This window comes from Saimiri boliviensis, chromosome 4 (assembly GCF_048565385.1).
Source record: "Saimiri boliviensis isolate mSaiBol1 chromosome 4, mSaiBol1.pri, whole genome shotgun sequence".
NCBI classification, from domain to species: domain Eukaryota; kingdom Metazoa; phylum Chordata; class Mammalia; order Primates; family Cebidae; genus Saimiri; species Saimiri boliviensis.
In genome coordinates, this window is record NC_133452.1 from 36,262,552 (window position 1) to 36,281,737 (window position 19,186).

The 19,186-nt window shown below is 38.7% G+C and overlaps 1 protein-coding gene across 16 annotated transcripts in view; it reads right to left on the minus strand.

The window, feature by feature from the left end:
- Window positions 1–11,288: 11,288 nt before the first annotated feature.
- Window positions 11,289–19,186, minus strand: part of EYA4 (EYA transcriptional coactivator and phosphatase 4) — a 322,772-nt gene continuing 314,874 nt past the window's right edge. For 7 of the 16 annotated variants that reach the window (XM_074397435.1, XM_074397434.1, XM_074397445.1 and 4 more), the window contains one exon: window positions 15,598–19,148. In XM_074397435.1, the coding sequence (XP_074253536.1) occupies window positions 18,940–19,148 (209 nt within the window). In that variant the 3' untranslated portion in view covers window positions 15,598–18,939. Of the gene's footprint in view, window positions 15,572–15,597; window positions 19,149–19,186 lie in introns of those variants that run through there. The other 9 variants (XM_010343018.2, XM_074397447.1, XM_074397444.1 and 6 more) reach the window with 2 other exon arrangements.

The window sequence follows — 19,186 nt, forward strand, 5'->3', positions numbered from 1 at the left end:
GTGCTGTTGTTCACATGTACTGTCAGGAAAATTGGAAACTCCTTGGAATAATAAAAGATAAGAGAGTTGTTGGTCCTGACTGTGCATTAAAATATCCAAGGTGTAAAAAATGACCATTGTCCAGGTCCCAACAAAAGCTAGTTAAATCAGTATCAGTAAGAATGGCTTCAGTATTCTTAAAAATACCCCTATGTAGTTCTAATGTACAGCCAAGGTTTGGAATAATTCATTTAACCCTTTAGAAGATGTGTCCTACTAACTAAATGCTCCATCACCAATTCCTGCCCTTTGGTATAATTCTACCTGCCTCTCTGCTCTACTGAAGTTTGGCTTGGGTCAAGTCCATTTCCTTCACATCTTTTCCTATTGCAAGAGTCTCCTAACGACTCTCACAGCCCCCCAACCCCATTCCCACCACATCCACACAGCTACTGGAGTGGTCTTACCTGAAATGAGTCTGACCATGACATTCTTCCACTGAAAACCTACTGGTTCTCCAGCATGTATCTGATATTGGTTTATTAATACATTCAAACTCCTCACAATGCACACTCAAAATCCTTCCTAATCTTCTCTGCTGCCTTCTTCCACAGCCTCAGCTCCCACTACTCTAGGCAAATTAAATGCTTTCCCCAGGATGGGGTTGCCAGAGACAATACAAGATACCCAGCTAAATGTGAATTTCAGATACACAAAGAATATGTTTGTTAGTAAATATTTCAAGTATTTCATTATTTACTGTTTACCTTAAATTCTAACTCAGCTGGACGTCCTGCACTTGTATTTGCTAACCTGGCAATGAACCCTAGGAGAACATCCAGCCAGAAGGTCACCACCCCTTTCCCTGCCCACATTGTCACTGCCCCTTCTGGTGGGCACTCCCTTGCTTGAGTGCACAGAGCTGGTTGAGGACCTGCCTCTTTCTCCCAGATGGTCAGGCCCTCCTTCCTCTGCACACACACACTTCTTTCTCCAAACTCCCAACTAAGGTGAGAACTGTCTCTGTGCCTGCCCCCTCATCTACTCTACACTCCCAGGTAGGATGAGGAGAAACATGAGGTCAGGAGCTGAGTCTTAGCAGTGCCCAACACACCAGGGCTCAATAAATGCTTGGGAAGTGACTCAACTGCACCTCCTGGGCACTGACTGATACAGTGAAGCAGGACCATTACCTCAGGTTTCAGTAGAAAACAATAGGAGCAGAGACAATACAAGAGCACTGCCCTTTCCAGACCATCGCCATCACCCTCACATCTCCTATAGAAGCCAATTCCTGAGGATACTGTATCCTCCAAATGCTGTGGCATGTTCTTTTTGGATTCTTTCCTCTATCTTATAAAAACTTATATAAAACCGTTTTCATTTTTATTGTTAATTTCCTTTAGAAGAATCTCCACAGAAGGCAGACTCTTTAAATATCATCTCATTTAACCCTCACAGCAACCACAAGAGATAGGTAATGGTTAGAGATGGGAAGGTTAAGGCTCAGGGAGGCACTCTGAATGTGCTCTTTAATTGACTGCGCTGATTCATCTCACTTTTCAATCTGTTTGTAAGCATGAATGCCAGCTTCATCCACGAGTGAGGCGGCCAGCCTCCAAAGGAGCCCCAGTGACCCCCTACATCCTGGTATTAACATTCCTGTGTATTCCTTTCCTGCACTATACCATGCTTGACCTATGTGACAAATCGCATATGGGAAAAGGTATACACTTCTGACGTGAGGATAAAACACTGCAGCTTCCTCTCTTCTAGCTTCCTCTGTCTCTTCCTCTTCGATCTCTCCATGTGAGCAAGCAAGCTACCATACTGTCATGAGTTTCACGGTGAGGTCTATGTCGCAAGGAACTGAAGGCTCCGGCCAAAAGCCAGGAAGGAACTGATTCTTGCCAACGACCACTTTCGTGAGCAAGGGAGAGACTTCTCCAGCCCATCAGGACTTGAGAGGACTGTAGTCCTGGCTGACAGCTTGATTCTAATCTTGTAAGAGACCCTGAGCCACAACTGTCCAGCTAAGCTGCTTCCAGCTCCCTGACCCTCTAACCCTATGAGTGATAATATGTGTTTGATGTTTTAAGCTGCTACATTTTTGGAGAAATTCATTACACAGCAATAGAGAACTAATACACATGAAGACAAGTAAGTCTTTCTCCAAGAGGTTTTCTGATAACAGTTGGGTAGAAGAAAACTTCAGATGTTTAAAGTCACACTACTTAGCCCACTGCTTGCCTCAGCTCCTCAGATGATGATGGACAAAGACCTTGTCTGAAGGTGGAATACCAGTGTCTAAGCCTTGCTTCTAATGGATCAGCTATGGAGAGAAAATTGACTTATGGCTCTCTTTTTCACCGTTTAGCAACTAGGGAGCAAGTGTTCCCTCTTAGAGCCTTGACTCTCCCCAAGGCACTGGTGGGTGGTTATTTATGGTTTATTCTGAGTTATTACTCCATAACATCCCCACAGGCAGTTAGCATAGTATTTATTGAGCAGCCTTTAATGATGAATAGAGTGAGAAACACCAGGCAAAGAATATAGTAATAACAGTACATAAATTTTATTTTCATTTAGCATGAAAACACCTGATTTCCTTCAACACTGTAAACATGTCACATTATTACACAGTGAAAGGCTGATGAATTTAAACATTCATGTGTACATTGTTCTGAATGGAAAGCATACTTTCATTCCAGTTGCCTCCACCATTATAGATCATTTTGTTTTTATTTGTTTTATTTCACTTTAGTTCTTTTTTTGACATAATTACTTTTTTTTTTTTTATTCAAGTGTAACAAAATCCAAGGAGAAAAAGTAACTGGAAGGTTTTCTCAGGATGGGATTGGTCATTTTCAAGATACCTGACTTCTTCTTTTCCTCAGAAAGGCACAGCCTCAGAACAGAACATTTTATGACCACAGTTGGCAAGTACCTCATGGTTTGTAGTTAATACACATGATTAAACTAAATATTCAGTAAAAATTCTGCTAGACAGTTTTTTAAAAAACAAAACACAAAGAACGTACTCATTAATTATATACAATTTTGTCATTGGGTAAGGAAGGAAATTTCAGGCTAGGAAGGCAACCTATTCCTAGACATAATGTTAAATAAATACATGCCTTCAAGCTTGAATTATTGCCCTGTAAAAAAACAGACAAATGTCTTGGCAACAGCCTCATTCCTGTCAAGATCATGATCTGTCATTCCATTGGCATGCTGGTGTGTTTTCTAGCACTGATGTCTGGTCTGTTGTTGCAATAGAAACTCTATTTTTAGAATTTATCATTCAGTTATTTTTTAAAAAAGATTATAGTTGATTTAAAAGCACAGTAAATAAGCTCTCAGTATGCGAGCCAGTAAGGATGTATTGGAGTCTCATTAGAAATGGGAGAAAAAGAAAACCTATACACTCCTGACTACTACTCTTGTTACACAGAATGTTGGAGACTTAACGTGATTCAGCAGTGCCCTCTCTATTTAACACATTGCTTGCCTATGGGTGGGATTGTTATGAGTCAGGGTTATAGATCAAACATTTTTCCAAAGAAGAAAAATTAAGGAGTGGTCATAGGATCTGGGAAGAAGAAAAATTAAAGAGTGATCATAGGACCTGGTGTCCTATTCACTAAGTGAGTTCTAAAATGCACTTCACAGATGATTTGATGTGGTTATGGGATGGCGTTGTGCAGTTCCAGCCCTGGGTATCTGGGTTCTTGAGAGGTATGGCCAAATGGCAGGGTGACATAGAGTGAGTGCCAGGATTCATCCAAAGCACCACAGTTTAGAGGGGGAAATATTTTAAAGTAACAAGTTTAAACTATTGTGAGACATGTGAAGCCCTCTTCCTTATAAATAACTGTCTATCTCTTCCTAGTCTCATGTGTCTTAGCCACTGTATAGCTGGAAAGTGCAGAAGACCTAGGAAATAACACAGTCAGTAGTCTCAGTCTCACTTTTTATAATTTGAGTGACCAGTTGTCACATCCTTTCTTCTTTAACATCTTTCATTCTAATCAATCCTAAGCACTGATTAGAGGGCATGCTTTGAGCTGCTGGTTCTAAGAATCAACATTTCCAATTGGACATTCATATATACTTTCTTAACTGCAAATGACAGCAACTAAAGTCAAAGAAGTTTAAGGAAAAGAGAATAAAAAAGTCTTGGGCTTACAAAACTAGAAATTCCAGGCATGGTCATTGAGTGGAAGTTGTCTCCTGACATCCTTACAACTAAATGCTCTGACAGCATTACCAGGCCTGGGTTCTGAGCTGTTTCCCTCATGGTGGCTTCATATTTAGATTTTCTTTCAATGTGGTAGGAATACCTAACAGATGGTTCTGGCATTTTAGACTGACATAGTCACCAGAGCTCCTGATCCCAGAAAGACAGTGTATCTTTCACAATGACTTTGGAGAAAAGTCTTGAGATTAGTTTTCATAGCCTCAGCTTGGGTCCTGAACCCATTCTTGGGCAAATAAATATGACAAAGAGGGTGGAATGCGTTGACTGGTTAGGGTTGAGCCATATGCCCAGGAGTATGGTGGTTCCCTAAAAAGGGGGATGCTTTGTACACACACAAAAGTCAAGTTTACTCTGGAAATGGTAACCCAAGGAATGGGAGAAAATGTTTGCAAATCTTGTATTTGATGAAAGGTTAATACTAGAATATACAATTCAACAACAACAACAAAAACAACAAAAAAAACCCAATTAAAACATGGGCAAATGGTTGAGTCGACATTTCTCCAAAGCTATACAAACGGCCAATTTGCCATAATCATTAGGAAAATGCAAATTAAAACCACAGTATCACCTCACACCCATCAGAACGGTTATGATAAAAAACAAAAATAACAAGGGGTGAAGATGTGAAGAAAACAAATTTTTGCACACTATTGGTAGAAATGTAAAGTAGTGTAGCTGCCATAGAAAACAGTAGTTCCTCTAAAAATTAAAAATAGAATTACATATGATCCAGCAATTCCACTTGTGGGTATGTATTCAAAAGAACTTAAAACAGGGACACAGGTATTTGTATACTCATATTCATAGCATCATTATTTGCAAGAGCCAAAGGTAGAGGCAAGCCAAGTACTCACTGACAGATAAATAGAGAAATAAAATGCAGCACACACACATTATTCAGCCTTAAAAAGGAAGAAAATTCTAACAAAGGCTACAACGCAGAAGAACCTTAAAGAAATGTTGTTAAATGAAATCAGCCAGTCACAAAAGGATAAATACTATATGATTCTGTTTATATGAGGTACCTTGAGTAGTCAAATTCATAGAGACAGAAAGTGGAAGAGTTGCTACAAGGTACTAAAAGAAGAGAATGGGGAGTTGTTGCTCAATGAGTACAGAGTTTCAGTTTTACAAGATGGAAAGGGTTTTGTGGATGGATCGTGGGGACAGCAGTGCAACAATGTGAATGTACTTAATGCCATTGACTGGATACTTAAAATGGTTAAGGTCGCTACCATTGTCTACATTTTACCACAATTTTAAAAAATCATCAGCCTGGTGACAGAGCAAGACTCCATCTCCAAAACAAAAACGAACAAACAAACAAAAAATCATCTCCACTATAGAATTTCAGAAAAGAGGCAAAGTTGGCTAAGTTGCTTTGCTTTTCTCCACTTATCCTTTAGGGACCTTCTTCTGAATACCTTCCATCCAGATGCTCCTAAAATCATGCTGACTCCTCAATGCTCCACCATGGTTTATTTTCCCTATGCTAGATGGCCCTGGAACCTTTGTAACTCCCCACTGTAATCAGAAGCCTGTTCAGTACCCTCCTTGGCACCATGCTGTAGGTTAGGGAGCCTGTAAGTCTTTTGTGCCAAGAGCAGTTGATATGCATGCTGAAAAGTGTTTTGAAAGAAAGGTATCTGGAAAATGTATCTTACTTAAATGCAAATTAATTGAGCAGCTTTAATTGAGTAGTTATCTCTTGGGCTTTCATATAGGACTGGATATAGTTGCAATTACCAAGTCAAATAATCAGCTTAGGGTCCTTTTACCGTTTATCTGCAAAAGTAAGAATCCTAATGCATAAGGGCCATTTCTCACACAGGCAACACAGGAGTTACTTGAATGGCACTTCTGTTCACAGAGTGAGAAAACAGTGACAGTTAACTCCACTGCTTGCAATGTCACCTGCTCTTGATGGCACTTTTTCTCAAATTGTACCCCTACTAGTGCTGAACAACTCATTTGAAGTCAATGGACAGGCAGATACAGTGCAATGAGCCTGCTTTGCAGTCCAGATAATATCCACCTAAGAAACTAAGTTCCAACTCTGTGCCACCTACAAGTTGTATAATCTTGAGAGGTCACTGACTCTCGTGGGTGTTATAATTAAATGAGGTAACATATGATAAGATAAACATTGATTAGTCTCTTCATTAGTTGATTTGCCTCTTCAAATGTGTTTTTTTTTTTTTTTTTTTTTTTGAGACGGAGTTTCGCTCTTGTTACCCAAGCTGGGGTGCAATGGCGCGATCTCGGCTCACCGCAACCTCCGCCTCCTGGGTTCAGGCAATTCTCCTGCCTCAGCCTCCTGAGTAGCTGGGATTACAGGCACGCGCCACCACGCCCAGCTAATTTTTTGTATTTTTAGTAGAGACGGGGTTTCACCATGTTGACCAGGTTGGTCTTGATCTCTCGACCTCGTGATCCACCCGCCTCGGCCTCCCAAAGTGCTGGGATTACAGGCTTGAGCCACCACGCCTGGCGCCTCTTCAAATGTTAATTTCCTTGATTAGTCTCTTCAAACGTTAGTTTCCTTCCTCCTCTTCTTTTCGGCATGCTCACTGAAGAGCTGGCTACAGAGCAAGCGACTGAATCAAAGCGTGAGCCCATCATACATGATTCCATTCCTTACCTTGCAACAATGGTACCAGCTGTTTATGTCCAGAAGATGGTGCTGAGGTTGAATGAATAAAACAGTAACAGTGGCTTCAAGGATATAGAAGAAGGTGCATGGATAAATGGCCCCATTCTGCCTAAACAAAAACAAGAAAAACATTCCCTTTTCTCTTTTTTAAAACCAATTCTTGAGTCATGCACGGAAACATGTATTGCCCAAAGTGACCAGTTTGTGATAGTAGATTTTATTTAGAAAATCAGTGGGTGATGAAAATTTAGAAGATGCACTTGTCATTTGTAAAATTGCAGATGTAAATTTAAAAGATGATGTTATACCACTTTTTCTTCACTGCCCTCATCAGTGGCTTTATCTCACCCCCTGCTGTTCTCATAACTAATGTAGAAATAATTTCATGAGCCAAATAGGATGGTTAACTTAATTTTCTATTCACATTCCAGATATTACTTCCCGCTCTTATGAAATAGTTTATTCCACCATAAATGTACATTTTTGATGATCACCATATTTTTTGGAATACATTAATATGTCTAAAAATAGGTATTTAATCATCTATCATTCTGCTGTGAAGCTCTTTAATGTTTTCTTTCTTTGGCAAATAAATCAGAACGCCATACTGGTTTCCAAGCAGACATAAGCTGGCGATGACTTTTTGTACAAAAGTCACTGATGAAAAGCTCATAGGGGCATTTGGATTTCTTCGGCACTGTAAATCCAGATATGCTACTACTTTATCTTACTGGACATTAGGGTAACGCAGGAGATGGGAAAACATGATGCTAAATCAACTGGTGACCCCAAATCATTTTCCACGGTGTTCATTGCACATGCACAGTCTATATTACTGGCATCATTCCCAGTCTTTCCACTATGCTGCCTCAAGTTTGCACATATTGTAAATACTTTTTAAATGACTAACTGACGTGGCATAATCAAATTACTTAGGATTTTATTTACTGTGCTCAGAGTAATTCAATTATGACCTGGCAAGGTGTTTAACAGACAATCAGGAAGTTGCTACAAATTCAACTTTGTGCTGGACAAGTCCATTTGAGGATACCACCACTTCCAAATTAACAATTCCAGAAACTGGTCTCAGTATCTCGCTCCAAAAACAAGCATCACTCACCACTATAAAAACAGCAAGTAGAATCTTTTTACTTCTTTTGTGTTTCTGGTCTCAGTAAACTGCATTACAGTCTACCAAGTTGCCCAAGCCAGAAACCTACAGGTCAGGCTAGATTTGCCTGAGGACATCAGGTGAAAGAGCAACCACTGTGAAATCCTAAGGTATTCTTAATACCCTAATTTCTTTGAATCTATGCAGTGTCTCATATTCATGCCCATCATCTAATTCAGGAATCTCTCAGGATCCTGCATCAGCCTCTTAGATCCCTCACTCTTCTCAGCCTGGCCAGAGTAATGTTATAAAACATAAACTGGGGCATATAAATCCTCTGCTCACAAACCTTTCATTCAGAACCTAGCGACCCCAGGGTAAAACTGAAATTGGTTGATGCTGTATTAAAAATCCTCACGATGGGACCCTTGTTTATTTTTCAGTCTCATTTCTTACTATTCCTTTTATTCACTCCATGCTCCAGAAACAAGAATTACTTGCAGTTCCCTGACTACGCCATTCTACCCTTCTCCCTCTGACCTGCATTCTCTTACATATTTTCCACTTTGCTTAGATGCTTCCAATCCAATCCTGCAAATGCTTTGGCCTTCTCAGTTTTGTCCTTGGGACTTCAGCTTTGGACTCATTTTTTTTTTTTTTCAAGAATCTTCCCTTTAAGGGCAGGTTAGGTTTCTCTGCAAGTGACTCACCATGCCCCTGTGCTTATCCCCTTCTAACACCCTTCATTCGTTATTTTAAGAATCACCCCCATTGAAAAGCATAAGAACATTAAGGGTCAGGACTGTGATGAGTTTAGGGTTGGCATTACTCTGCTGTGTTCTGTGGAGGCTGATTTACTTGGTGGTCCGTCTGCCTTTCCCAATACACTTTAAATCTGCATATTTTCACTGAAGGCTCACCTGAAAACTAAAATGGCAACGTAATAGCAGACATGAGGCATAAGAATCTAAGATTTCATGACTACTAAGGACAATGCTTTGCCCTTCAGCCATAGAGACACTATCCCAGCAAGCTACAATCAAAAGCCATTTAATTGGGATGGAAAATAATCATCTGGCTTGTACAGAGTTATATGCATTGCCAGAGATTCCTTAGCATATTACGTTTGGAGATTTTTCAAACTTTGTGCTTACGCAGACCTGGAAGGTTCTGTGGATGAAGGAAAAGCTAAGGAATAATGGCTACTATTTCTATTGAAAGTCAGAACCTGGGCACAATGAACATTTTCTCCTCGAGGCTCTGAAAGAGCATCTTTGTTGACTACAGTATATCCCAAGAATTGACTCTGGCCCAGTCAAATGTAGACTGATTTGAGTAGAGACCTGTGCATTAGAACACATGTATGCTTTGCCAGAATTACATCCAATAACTTTTAAAGAATATACACAACCATGCAGAGACGTTAAATAATGGTTATTTTCTGGGTGCAGTGGTTCACACCTGTAATCCCAGCACTTTGAGAGGCTGAGGCAAGAGGATCGCTTGAATCCAGGAGCTCAAGATTACAGTGAGCAATGATGGCACCACAGCACTCCAGCCTGGACAACAAAGCAAGACCCTGGATTTAAAAAATAAATGGTTATCTTTTGCTAACTAAATAATGTCCTACCCTTCAAAAACAGTATTGTGTCAGGGACTCAGAATCATGAACCACACAGTTTGCAGAGAGATCTGATTTTTACATGTTTTTTTTTTTTTTTTTTTTTTTTTTTTTGTGTGTGTGTGTGTGTAGCTTTAAGTACTTTAAGTCAATTAAACCTACTAATGTTGCATACTTTTTCTTTTATGAAAGGAAAAAAGGGAGCATGAAGGAGGCAATCACTGATTCATCGTAAACGTTTTTATCCAGACGATCATTCTCAGATCATGTATGATCGTCTTTTCAATTACAATCTTTGCCTATCGCCATCCTTTTTTTCAATTACATCTTTGCTTATTGCCATCCTTGCTCTTTATTTTCATAAATTATTAGGTCAGCCAACACTTCAGCTAAGGTGTAAAAACTCACACAGTTCCTGTGTATGTCTTCTTCCCTCCTTTTCCTTTTCAAATCTACCTTGATCATTTATTCTAATTTTTATTTATTTATTTTTAGAAACAAGGTCTTTCTCTGTCACCCAGACTTAGAGTGTAGTGGTGTGATCACAGCTTACTGCAGCCTCCACCTCCCAGGCTCAAGTGATCCTCCTGTCTTGGCACCATGAGTAGCTGGGACTACAGGCACACACTATTACATCTGGTTATTAAAAAAGAGAGAGACCAGGCTGGTCTTGAACTCTTCAACTCAAGTGATCCTCCCACTGGCCTCCCAAAGTGCTGGAATTACAGACATGAGCCATCACACATGGCCCTCTACCACTTTAAATCTCTTTAATTATAGATCATGCTCATGTAAGTGTTTTTCTATGGTCTACACATTGCAACGGATGAGTCAACAACACAGAAAATAAATGTGTATCATGTTGGATTAATCTAAGAACTATTTTTATTAGTAAAGAAGAAAAATGCTAGAAGTGTTGGGGAAGCAGGTACCATTTCAGAAAGGAGGACCTTTACAGCAAAAAGGTGTTCTTTAAGAACTGAAGAAACCCAGGGCATAGGTGATGCAGAGATCTGGGTGAAAACCCTTTCAAGGAGTGTGAAGGCCCTGAAGCAGGTGGGTGGGTGCAGGTATGTGCCAAACACAGAGGTGCCAGTCTGGCAGTGAGTTGTGAGCCAGAGGAGGGAAGAGTTCACCAGGGATAGTACCTGTGGGTCTTACAGGCCATTGCAAATGTCACTGGTGTTTGTGCCAAGCGAGCTGGAAAGGTTTCCAAGCTGCAGAGACATCCTATGGATGGTTTCCAAGAAGAGGAGGGACATCCTCTGACGCACAGTATGGTTCTGGTTAGTGTGATAAGATATAGTGAAAGGGTGTGAGGGCCAAGAAAGGGAGACTAAGCTAGAGGCTGATGTACTTATCTAGGTGAGAAAGGATGCGGGTTCCAGCTGGGGTGGTAGTCATGGGAAAGGTGAGAAGGGGCCAGTGCAAAAGCACAAGCTCAGATTTGGACACATTGATTTGAGAGGTTCTTTCTTCCAAGCAGGTCTATAAACAGGCAAACAAGATACATTTTTTTGGGGTTCAGTGGAGAGCTGGGATATGATATGTATTATTTATTCTTTCTCACAAATTTAATTTCAATGTCAACTGGATATAAGAGAAAAGAAAGGAACTTTACATATTAAATTAATTTTAAACATTTTCATTGTTTTTCTGTAAACCAGAATTGATTTTGGGATGGTGTAAGGCTTACTGGAATGTTGCCACCTAACTCCACTTAACTCTCATTAATTTGGAGCCTGACATTTTTAAAACTTGTGAATGAGCAGAGGTTGATCTGAAATTTGCATTTGGTTTACATGTGAACAACAGATTTGCAAATAAATAAATTCTATACACCAGACAATAAAGGAACTATTAAGTCTGTTACAGAAAACTACGTTTTAATCCTCTTAGAAGATACTTTAAAACTATGTCCCACATTCAACTAAAGGATACTTGCTTTAAATATTCTAATAGTTCTAAATATTCTAATTACTTTATCATTAGTGAATTGTAGCTACATTATGCATTATACTTACTTGTTATAGCTCCCTGTGTGTAAAAAAGTATGCAACTGACATTGTTTCAGTAAAGTAGCCCACTTTCAGTCATAATTAGTGACGTTTTACTGTGTTACATCTCATTTTGCCTTAACTGAAAACTATGCAACTTAAGTACAAAAAAGAAGAGTTATGAAGACCAGATATGTAAATACAAACTTCACATGATTCAGAGCCAAGCTATGTAAACATACAAAAACTCTACAACATGGGAGGGTGAAGGAAATGAAAACATTTGCAAAGGTATTTATTGAGAAATAGTAAAGATATACATATTTTTACAAGCTTTTAATATTAATTTACATTTCTTTAAATTATGTAGGCCCCGATAATCTATACTTTACTAATATATAACAGAAACCCTTGACATTTCAAGCTGTCCATAATGCTACCGTAGTTGGGAGTCAAAATGCAACTTTGGCTCATGATGCTTAAGTTTGTTTTCGAAAGAAATACTAAATGCCATATTCACTGAGAATGTACGCCTGTCATAAACAAATGTGCTTTAAAAAAACAGCTTCATACAGGAGCATGCTGTTAACACTATTCTGAATCTTAGCTCATCACAGACTAAGGAGATAACATTATTAGAGACAGTTATTACCTACTTTTTGTGTGCAAACTGTATGATTCTAAAATCTGTTTTTGTCTCTGAATTTGATTTACATATTTTTGCAGGGGCATAGTGTCCTAATTGTACACTATAATTCTGTATCCAGGCCACCTATTTTGCTACTGAAATCACGTGGTTTTGATATTTTTAAGGTGCAATACAAGGTAGTTATCATTTCTAGTAATATACCGAGCTTGTATACATAACAGCCAAAAACCCACTTTAGTTACAGAACATTTTTTCAAACTGGTTTACAATAAGGCACAATATTCTGTATGTAAATAGGAGGTGGGACTTGCCAAGGGGTTGTTTTTGTGTTTGTTAGTTCGGTTTTCGTTTTTCAGATTAGAGAGGAAGAGGATTTTCTGTTCCTAAGGTGGGAAGGGAAGAGTTCTAGTTTGTGCATGCTCAAAGTCCCGTGGCCAAGCTCTCATGTTGGCTAGTGGGCCTGCAGTACTGTTGTGCCAAGCAAGCTGTTCTCCGTCAATCTAGCATTTATGTTTTATGCTGTCAGCCTCTTCTGAACACAGAATCAGAAAAAAAGATGTGTGTGAGAAACAGCATGGGGTGATGCAACCAGCCAGCTTCTCTTTGCCCTTTCATGGGATGCTTCTTTCTGCACCTGCAAATTTAGCAGCATAAAAAGCCCTGCTTGTTTGATATGAAAAGACTTAACAAATTTAGATGTAATGCCACAGTTCTATCATTCAAAAAAACTGGCTGGCCGGGCACGGCGGCTCACGCCTATAATCCCAGCACTTGGGGAGGCCGAGGCGGGCGGATCATGAGGTCAAGAGATTGAGATCATCCTGGCCATGGTGAAACCCCATCTCTACTAAAAATACAAAAATTAGCCGGGCGTGGTGGCATGCGCCTGTGGTCCCAGCTACTTGGGAGCCTGATGTGAGAGAATAGCTTGAACCCAGAAGGCGGAGGTTGCAGTGAACAGAGATTGTGCCACTGCACTCCAGCCTGGCGACAGAGTAAGACTCCATCTCAAAAAAAAAGAAAAGAAAAGAAATAGGCTATACAGTAAAGATGATTTGTTTTTATTCACAGTAATAAATATTTAAGGATTTGGTGCACAAAATAAGTACTGATAATCAAGGCAATACTTAAATTTTTTTAACTGCTATTTTCAAGCTAGAGGCCAACAGATGTGTAAAATTTATCATTATTTTTATATTATTGAAAGTATTCCAACTTTAATTTGCCTGGAACAGTACTTGGGGCAGAGGCAGCCAAAAGCTACAAAATTTAAAGGGTAAGTTTAAGGCTTAGAAGATGAAATCACAATCTTGTGCAAAATTGGGATCTCAATATCTTTCTGCCCAATATAAACATGGCCTTAGCATTCAGTAAAGAAATACAGGTTTGTAGCCTGAAGAAATGAAATCATATTTCCACAGTGAATGTTGTGATCTGTGAGCAAAATGTAGACTTTATTGAAGCCTCCGAGGCCTCAGATGATGAACTCATGAACCAGCCTCTGGCTAGGGGCACTGACGAGTAGCCTGACTCCAGGATCCACATTATGATATTTTAAACACAGAACTGCAGGTGCAGACACCATTAAAATACTCTAGTTCTTAAAGTCTTAAATTTCCACAAGGGAAATCATGTCATAGGAAATAAGAGGAGAACCTGTATCATGTTCCCAACATGGGCTACACACAAGGAAAAAAAAAACCATGCAAACACAGTGATGACAGGTTCTTCTGGTAATGAATGCCATCCATTGCACAGTAACGATACAGGCAGAAACTAACAAATGCAAGTCTGTCAAGAAGAGAACCTGCATTGATGTATTCAGATGGAGAACCAGGTACTATTTCACTGCTGTCATTTTAGTGATGCTGCCAAGATCCAGCTCACTTGCTAATTTAATTTATGATGATATTCTAGGTAAAATTTTCATAGATTCATTGCTTTCATTAGACACCATCTGGGAGATCTGCCTTCCATCACTGACGCTATTATCATTTTTGCAACGACATTGGGAATAAAAACACTTAGCTTGAAGCCACGTTCACTCAATGTGAATTTGACGCAATGTCCATGGCATATTCTAAAAACGTTTATGTGATAATTGCTCATGATTTGCACGATAATATGTTCCTCTCTGCAACTTACACATATCAAAAGTCTCAACCTCAAAACTGTGCAAGTTGTCATGAATATGGCTCTTAGTTTTCTCCAGCAAAACTGTAGAAGGGGTACTTGAGAATTCTACATACATTTCACTTTCTAAGTAAAGGTCCCACAGTCTTTCCCAAATCTTCTGCTTATGGTTGGATGCGCAAATAGTTGCCTCATACAATTATTGGAATTATTAAGAACCCAAATAAAACACAAGCTTTCCTTTATTATTGTTGTTTTCTTATTGCAACAAATACTCAGTTTCTTGCTGATGCGGTAATTAAGCTCTGAGAGCTTGACTTTTAAATTTGGTCATGTTAAGAATCATCACAAAGGTTTTTGTTTTTCATTATCTACAGAGATTTTAACCAAAGTTACATTGTAACACACAAATGCTGTCTTGTCTTTAAGGCACAACACATCAGTATGAACATTCTGTTTGCCAAACTTAAAAAAGAGACAATATTATATTCCCATTTCCCCTCCCACTCCCCTCCCCGACAAATGAAAGAAAAATTGCATCCACTTTGAAAGTCAGCTGATAATAAAGTCACAGTAAATTATTTTCATCAATAATTTACACAAATTACAGGTCTAGATAGGACTGTCCTTCTACAGTCTGAGTGCATTCCAATTCAGATTTTCTGGGCTAGGTAGGCTAAAGTCATATTCAAACCTCAGGGCTGAGAAAATCTCTCATTTTGAGGAATGTCGTTGACCACCTTGTCAGACGGAGCATGTGCGTTGCTGCTTTGCCAGGGTGAGAGTTCTTTCATAAAGCTGCTCATTCCAGTTTGGACTCATTCGGTGTGTACCAGCAACCTCCATAGATTTTTTAAAGAACCCATTAAAGTGTTGTAAATATAAGACCATAGAGTTTCTTTTCTGTAGCACTAAAGTTTAACTCCATTCAGCAATCTGAATTCTTCATTCTGGAATTTTTATTCCAAATATGATTTCATCCATTAAGACAATTTATATGTGTAGCGCCAGAGGCATTGAATCACACATAAAAATTCAGTGTACTTGAAATATAAAAAACGGATCTCCAGCTACAGAACACAGTTACAAATACTCTAATTCCAGTGCTTGGTGGAGAGCCAGGAGGTCTGAGTGACTGGATATCCTCCAGAAGGGCATGTTGTGCTGCGTGGTTAGAAGAAGGAGGGATGGGAGAGAGAAGGAGAAGGAATGAGGCATGGAGAGAGATCACAACCATTGTCTCAATGAAGCAGCAGCACACACAGGGATGTGTGGTCCACCCAAGTTCAGGGCAGGGAGTTTAAAGGCGGGATGATCATGTGTGAAGGCTTGGCAGCACCAATACGGCACTGTCAAAGTAACAGAGAAATAGATCTGAACTGGATTTTAGTGAGCATAATAGCAAATACTAACATACTAACATTTTCTTAGACAGTTTAATATTTATTCAGGAAGTATCGTTACCAACATCAACATCTCGGAAAGCAAGTGGGCATCAGAAAACTACCTGGCTGATGGAAAGCAAGTTTTAAATCAGTGCATCAAACTTACAGGCCTATCTCTCAGTTAAAAATAAAATAAAATGACAAACTTCTTAATTTTGTTCATCTAGGAGGAAAGAGGATGAATTCCTTTCTGTATAAAAATAAGTTGAAGCAGGACTATATAAAGTAGAAAAAATGTGGGGATGATAATTTTCTTACTTTTCTGGGAAAGCCATTAACTTAAGCCAGTAGAGTTGACTTGATTTATTTCACTGACATAGAGTTGAGAGAAAGTACTCTAGCATGCATTTTCAATGGGAAGATATCATCCCTAAGGGGACAAAAATGAGTTCTTGTGGGGCAGAAAATCTTAGACATTACAATGGTTTGTGGTCCTCCAAAGATATAATATAATAGTATATAGTACATCTGTGGCATTACAAGTTCGTGAAAGGGAGTAATTAGAAAATAAAAGTCTAAAGAGACCCCACTGGCGATGACGATGGAAAGGAAAAAACCCTGCACTACAGAAACTGACAGAACAAAAGCATGATTTGTTAAGTTTGGGCTGATAACATCTTCTAGAATATGTATGTAGAAAATATCTATTCGTGTATCTATGGGGAATGAGCATATAGATATAAAACATGCAAAAGACATTTTATTTAAGAATTAAGTAGCATAATAATCCTTATTTTATATAATTCCTTGCTGCACACTATGGTAACCACCAGTCAATTGTGGCGATTGGTCACTTGAAATGTGGTTAGTCCAGTTTAAAATACATACTGAATTTCAAAGACTTACAACAAGAAAAAAGAATATAAATGTGACTTCAATAACTTTTATATTAATTAGATGTCAAGACAATTATTTTGGATATACTGGGTGGACATGTTATTAAATTGAATTCTACCTATCTCTTTTTAATTTTTTAAAATGTGGCTTCAGAAAATGTCAAACTACATATGCAGCTTGTATTAACATTACATGTTTCTGTAGAAGAGTGCAATTAGGCATTCCTATTCCTAAACTTTGATATTTTTTCTTAAATTTCTCAAACAAAATATGTCTAGGTCAAAGTAAAGCATAGGAATTCACACAGAAGTCCCATTTATTTTCATTCAGCTCAGATCTATTTGTAACAACAAAACAGTACTTAACATTTCTGCACATGCGATTACTGCTACATCCAAAGAAAAGCATGCATTCTGGGTACTAGAGAAACCAACCACCTGTGCTTTAAAATAGAATAATAAGCCTTCACCATCACCAAAACTGTACCTACATAAACAACCATTTGGAAATAGCATTCTATCTGAGATTCTTTTCCATTCAGGGTCATGCCTTTCCCTCCTGAAGTTTTAGGTATAAAGTAAGTAGTGGTATAACAACTGGTAAACCGAATCTAAACATTAATGCTATGGAAAACGGGTAGAATCGGTGAAGCTTTAGTTTTCAAAGGCATGTATCTTTACTGGTTTGGAAAAGTGAATTATACATGAATTTAATTGCTATACGCTAAAAGACATGTACATTTAGCAGGAGCAGGGCTGTATCACTAATCATTGGCTGCTCTTTGCTGTGTATAACTATGGTGCCAATAGGAAAAATCATAACATGGACTCAGGACATCAACAAACTCCAGAAGATACTTCATTTGAGTGTGACTGGAAGCACTGTAAGTGGTAGTCAGCAATGAAAGCTGTATTTCTTGAGGCTGCAGTCCTGACCTCACACAGGATGTGCTTGGGGCCAGTGTGCTGTCTTGGGTCATTGACACTGCTAATGAAGGCTGAGGTGTTCTGTAGGAGGCAGAGCCTGAACCCATTATCTCAAAGATAATTGAAAAGCATGGAGATTTTCAAGTATGGCTGCCAATACCGTCACCAAATCTTCTAAAGTGGAAGTGCTTTCTTTTTCGCCATTTTGCTTGATTTAAATCAACTAGAAATATACATCATTTCCTTTCTCTTTCTCTTATAGCTGTAAACTTTTCTATAAAACTTATGTTGACTGTTTTTTGAAAACAGATAAACACTCCAGCACATGCAAGTGGTGAAGGCTTTATTAGATGATGGTTTAAAATCTCCTTAGGATAATAAAGAATAACATTTTTTTCTACGTAAAACAAGGTAAGCTGGTATATCATTGTTCAAAAATATTAATTCATCTGGCTTTGTTTTGCAAATTCTATCACTTTTATCTTGGCTAGATGATCTTTTTCTATCATTCAGTGAAGGCAGCAGTAGATCTCAGTGTGGAGTTGACTGACAGCCTGGTGTTGGGGGCCACTCCTGATACCATTCTTCTTTTGATGTTGAACCAACCATTTAATGGTTTTTAATTGCCTTGGTTTCTTCTTCAGAAATATGGGCCAGATGAAAAGGCTTATTAAAACACTTAGGGCCTGTGAGATCTGAATGTGTTCAAAGCCAGCTGCTTGGCTTCAATCAAGCACCACTGGCTCACCAAAACAGATGAAGCTTTTCTAGGAGATGCAAGGCACATTACCGCTAACACAATTGGTGCAAAAGGATCTGAGCAATACATCCCATTTCAGTAGTGCTGATTACAATCTCTTGTAGCAGTTTTTCTTCAGCTATTTAATCTGCCCTCAGCATTCCTTATCATGGAGCATGCTACTTCCAGGCACTCACAAGGACCATATGGTATGCAGGTCTCATCAACTACTCACATGAGTTTTGTATGGAGCTCATTAATCTTTAACTTGCTAAATTTCAGGTACTTAACAATGGTTACTCTCCCCTCATCTTTCTTGCAGATCCCCTGGTTCATCTATATCTGTGCACATTGTATGTATATTAATATATATATGTGCATATATATAAGCATATATATACACACACCCGCACAAATATATGTATTACTATATGTATGTATTAACTATATGTGTATGCATCAAAACACATAAATACATATAACTAAATTTCTCTGCATGTCCTATTGTCAGGCAAAAAATGCTAAACTCCAAATGGTTTATTTGAATGTAAGTATTGATCCTCTCATGCTCTTATCGCTTTGTGTCTATAAATTTAAATCATTTGTCAAGCTGCCATTGGGCCAAACTACAGAAATGCAAACAAAAAGGCTTGCATTAGACGTATCACACCAACATTGTTTGAGACAGGTTACCTTTTTTGCTGCCTGTTCTTCTTCTACACCATCCCCAATTACAACATACACTACTTTTCTGCCAAACCTTTGCATTATTCGTTCAAAGCAACTTTCTTTTCCTGGAAGATAAATGAGATAAAGTTCAGAGTGACGTTAC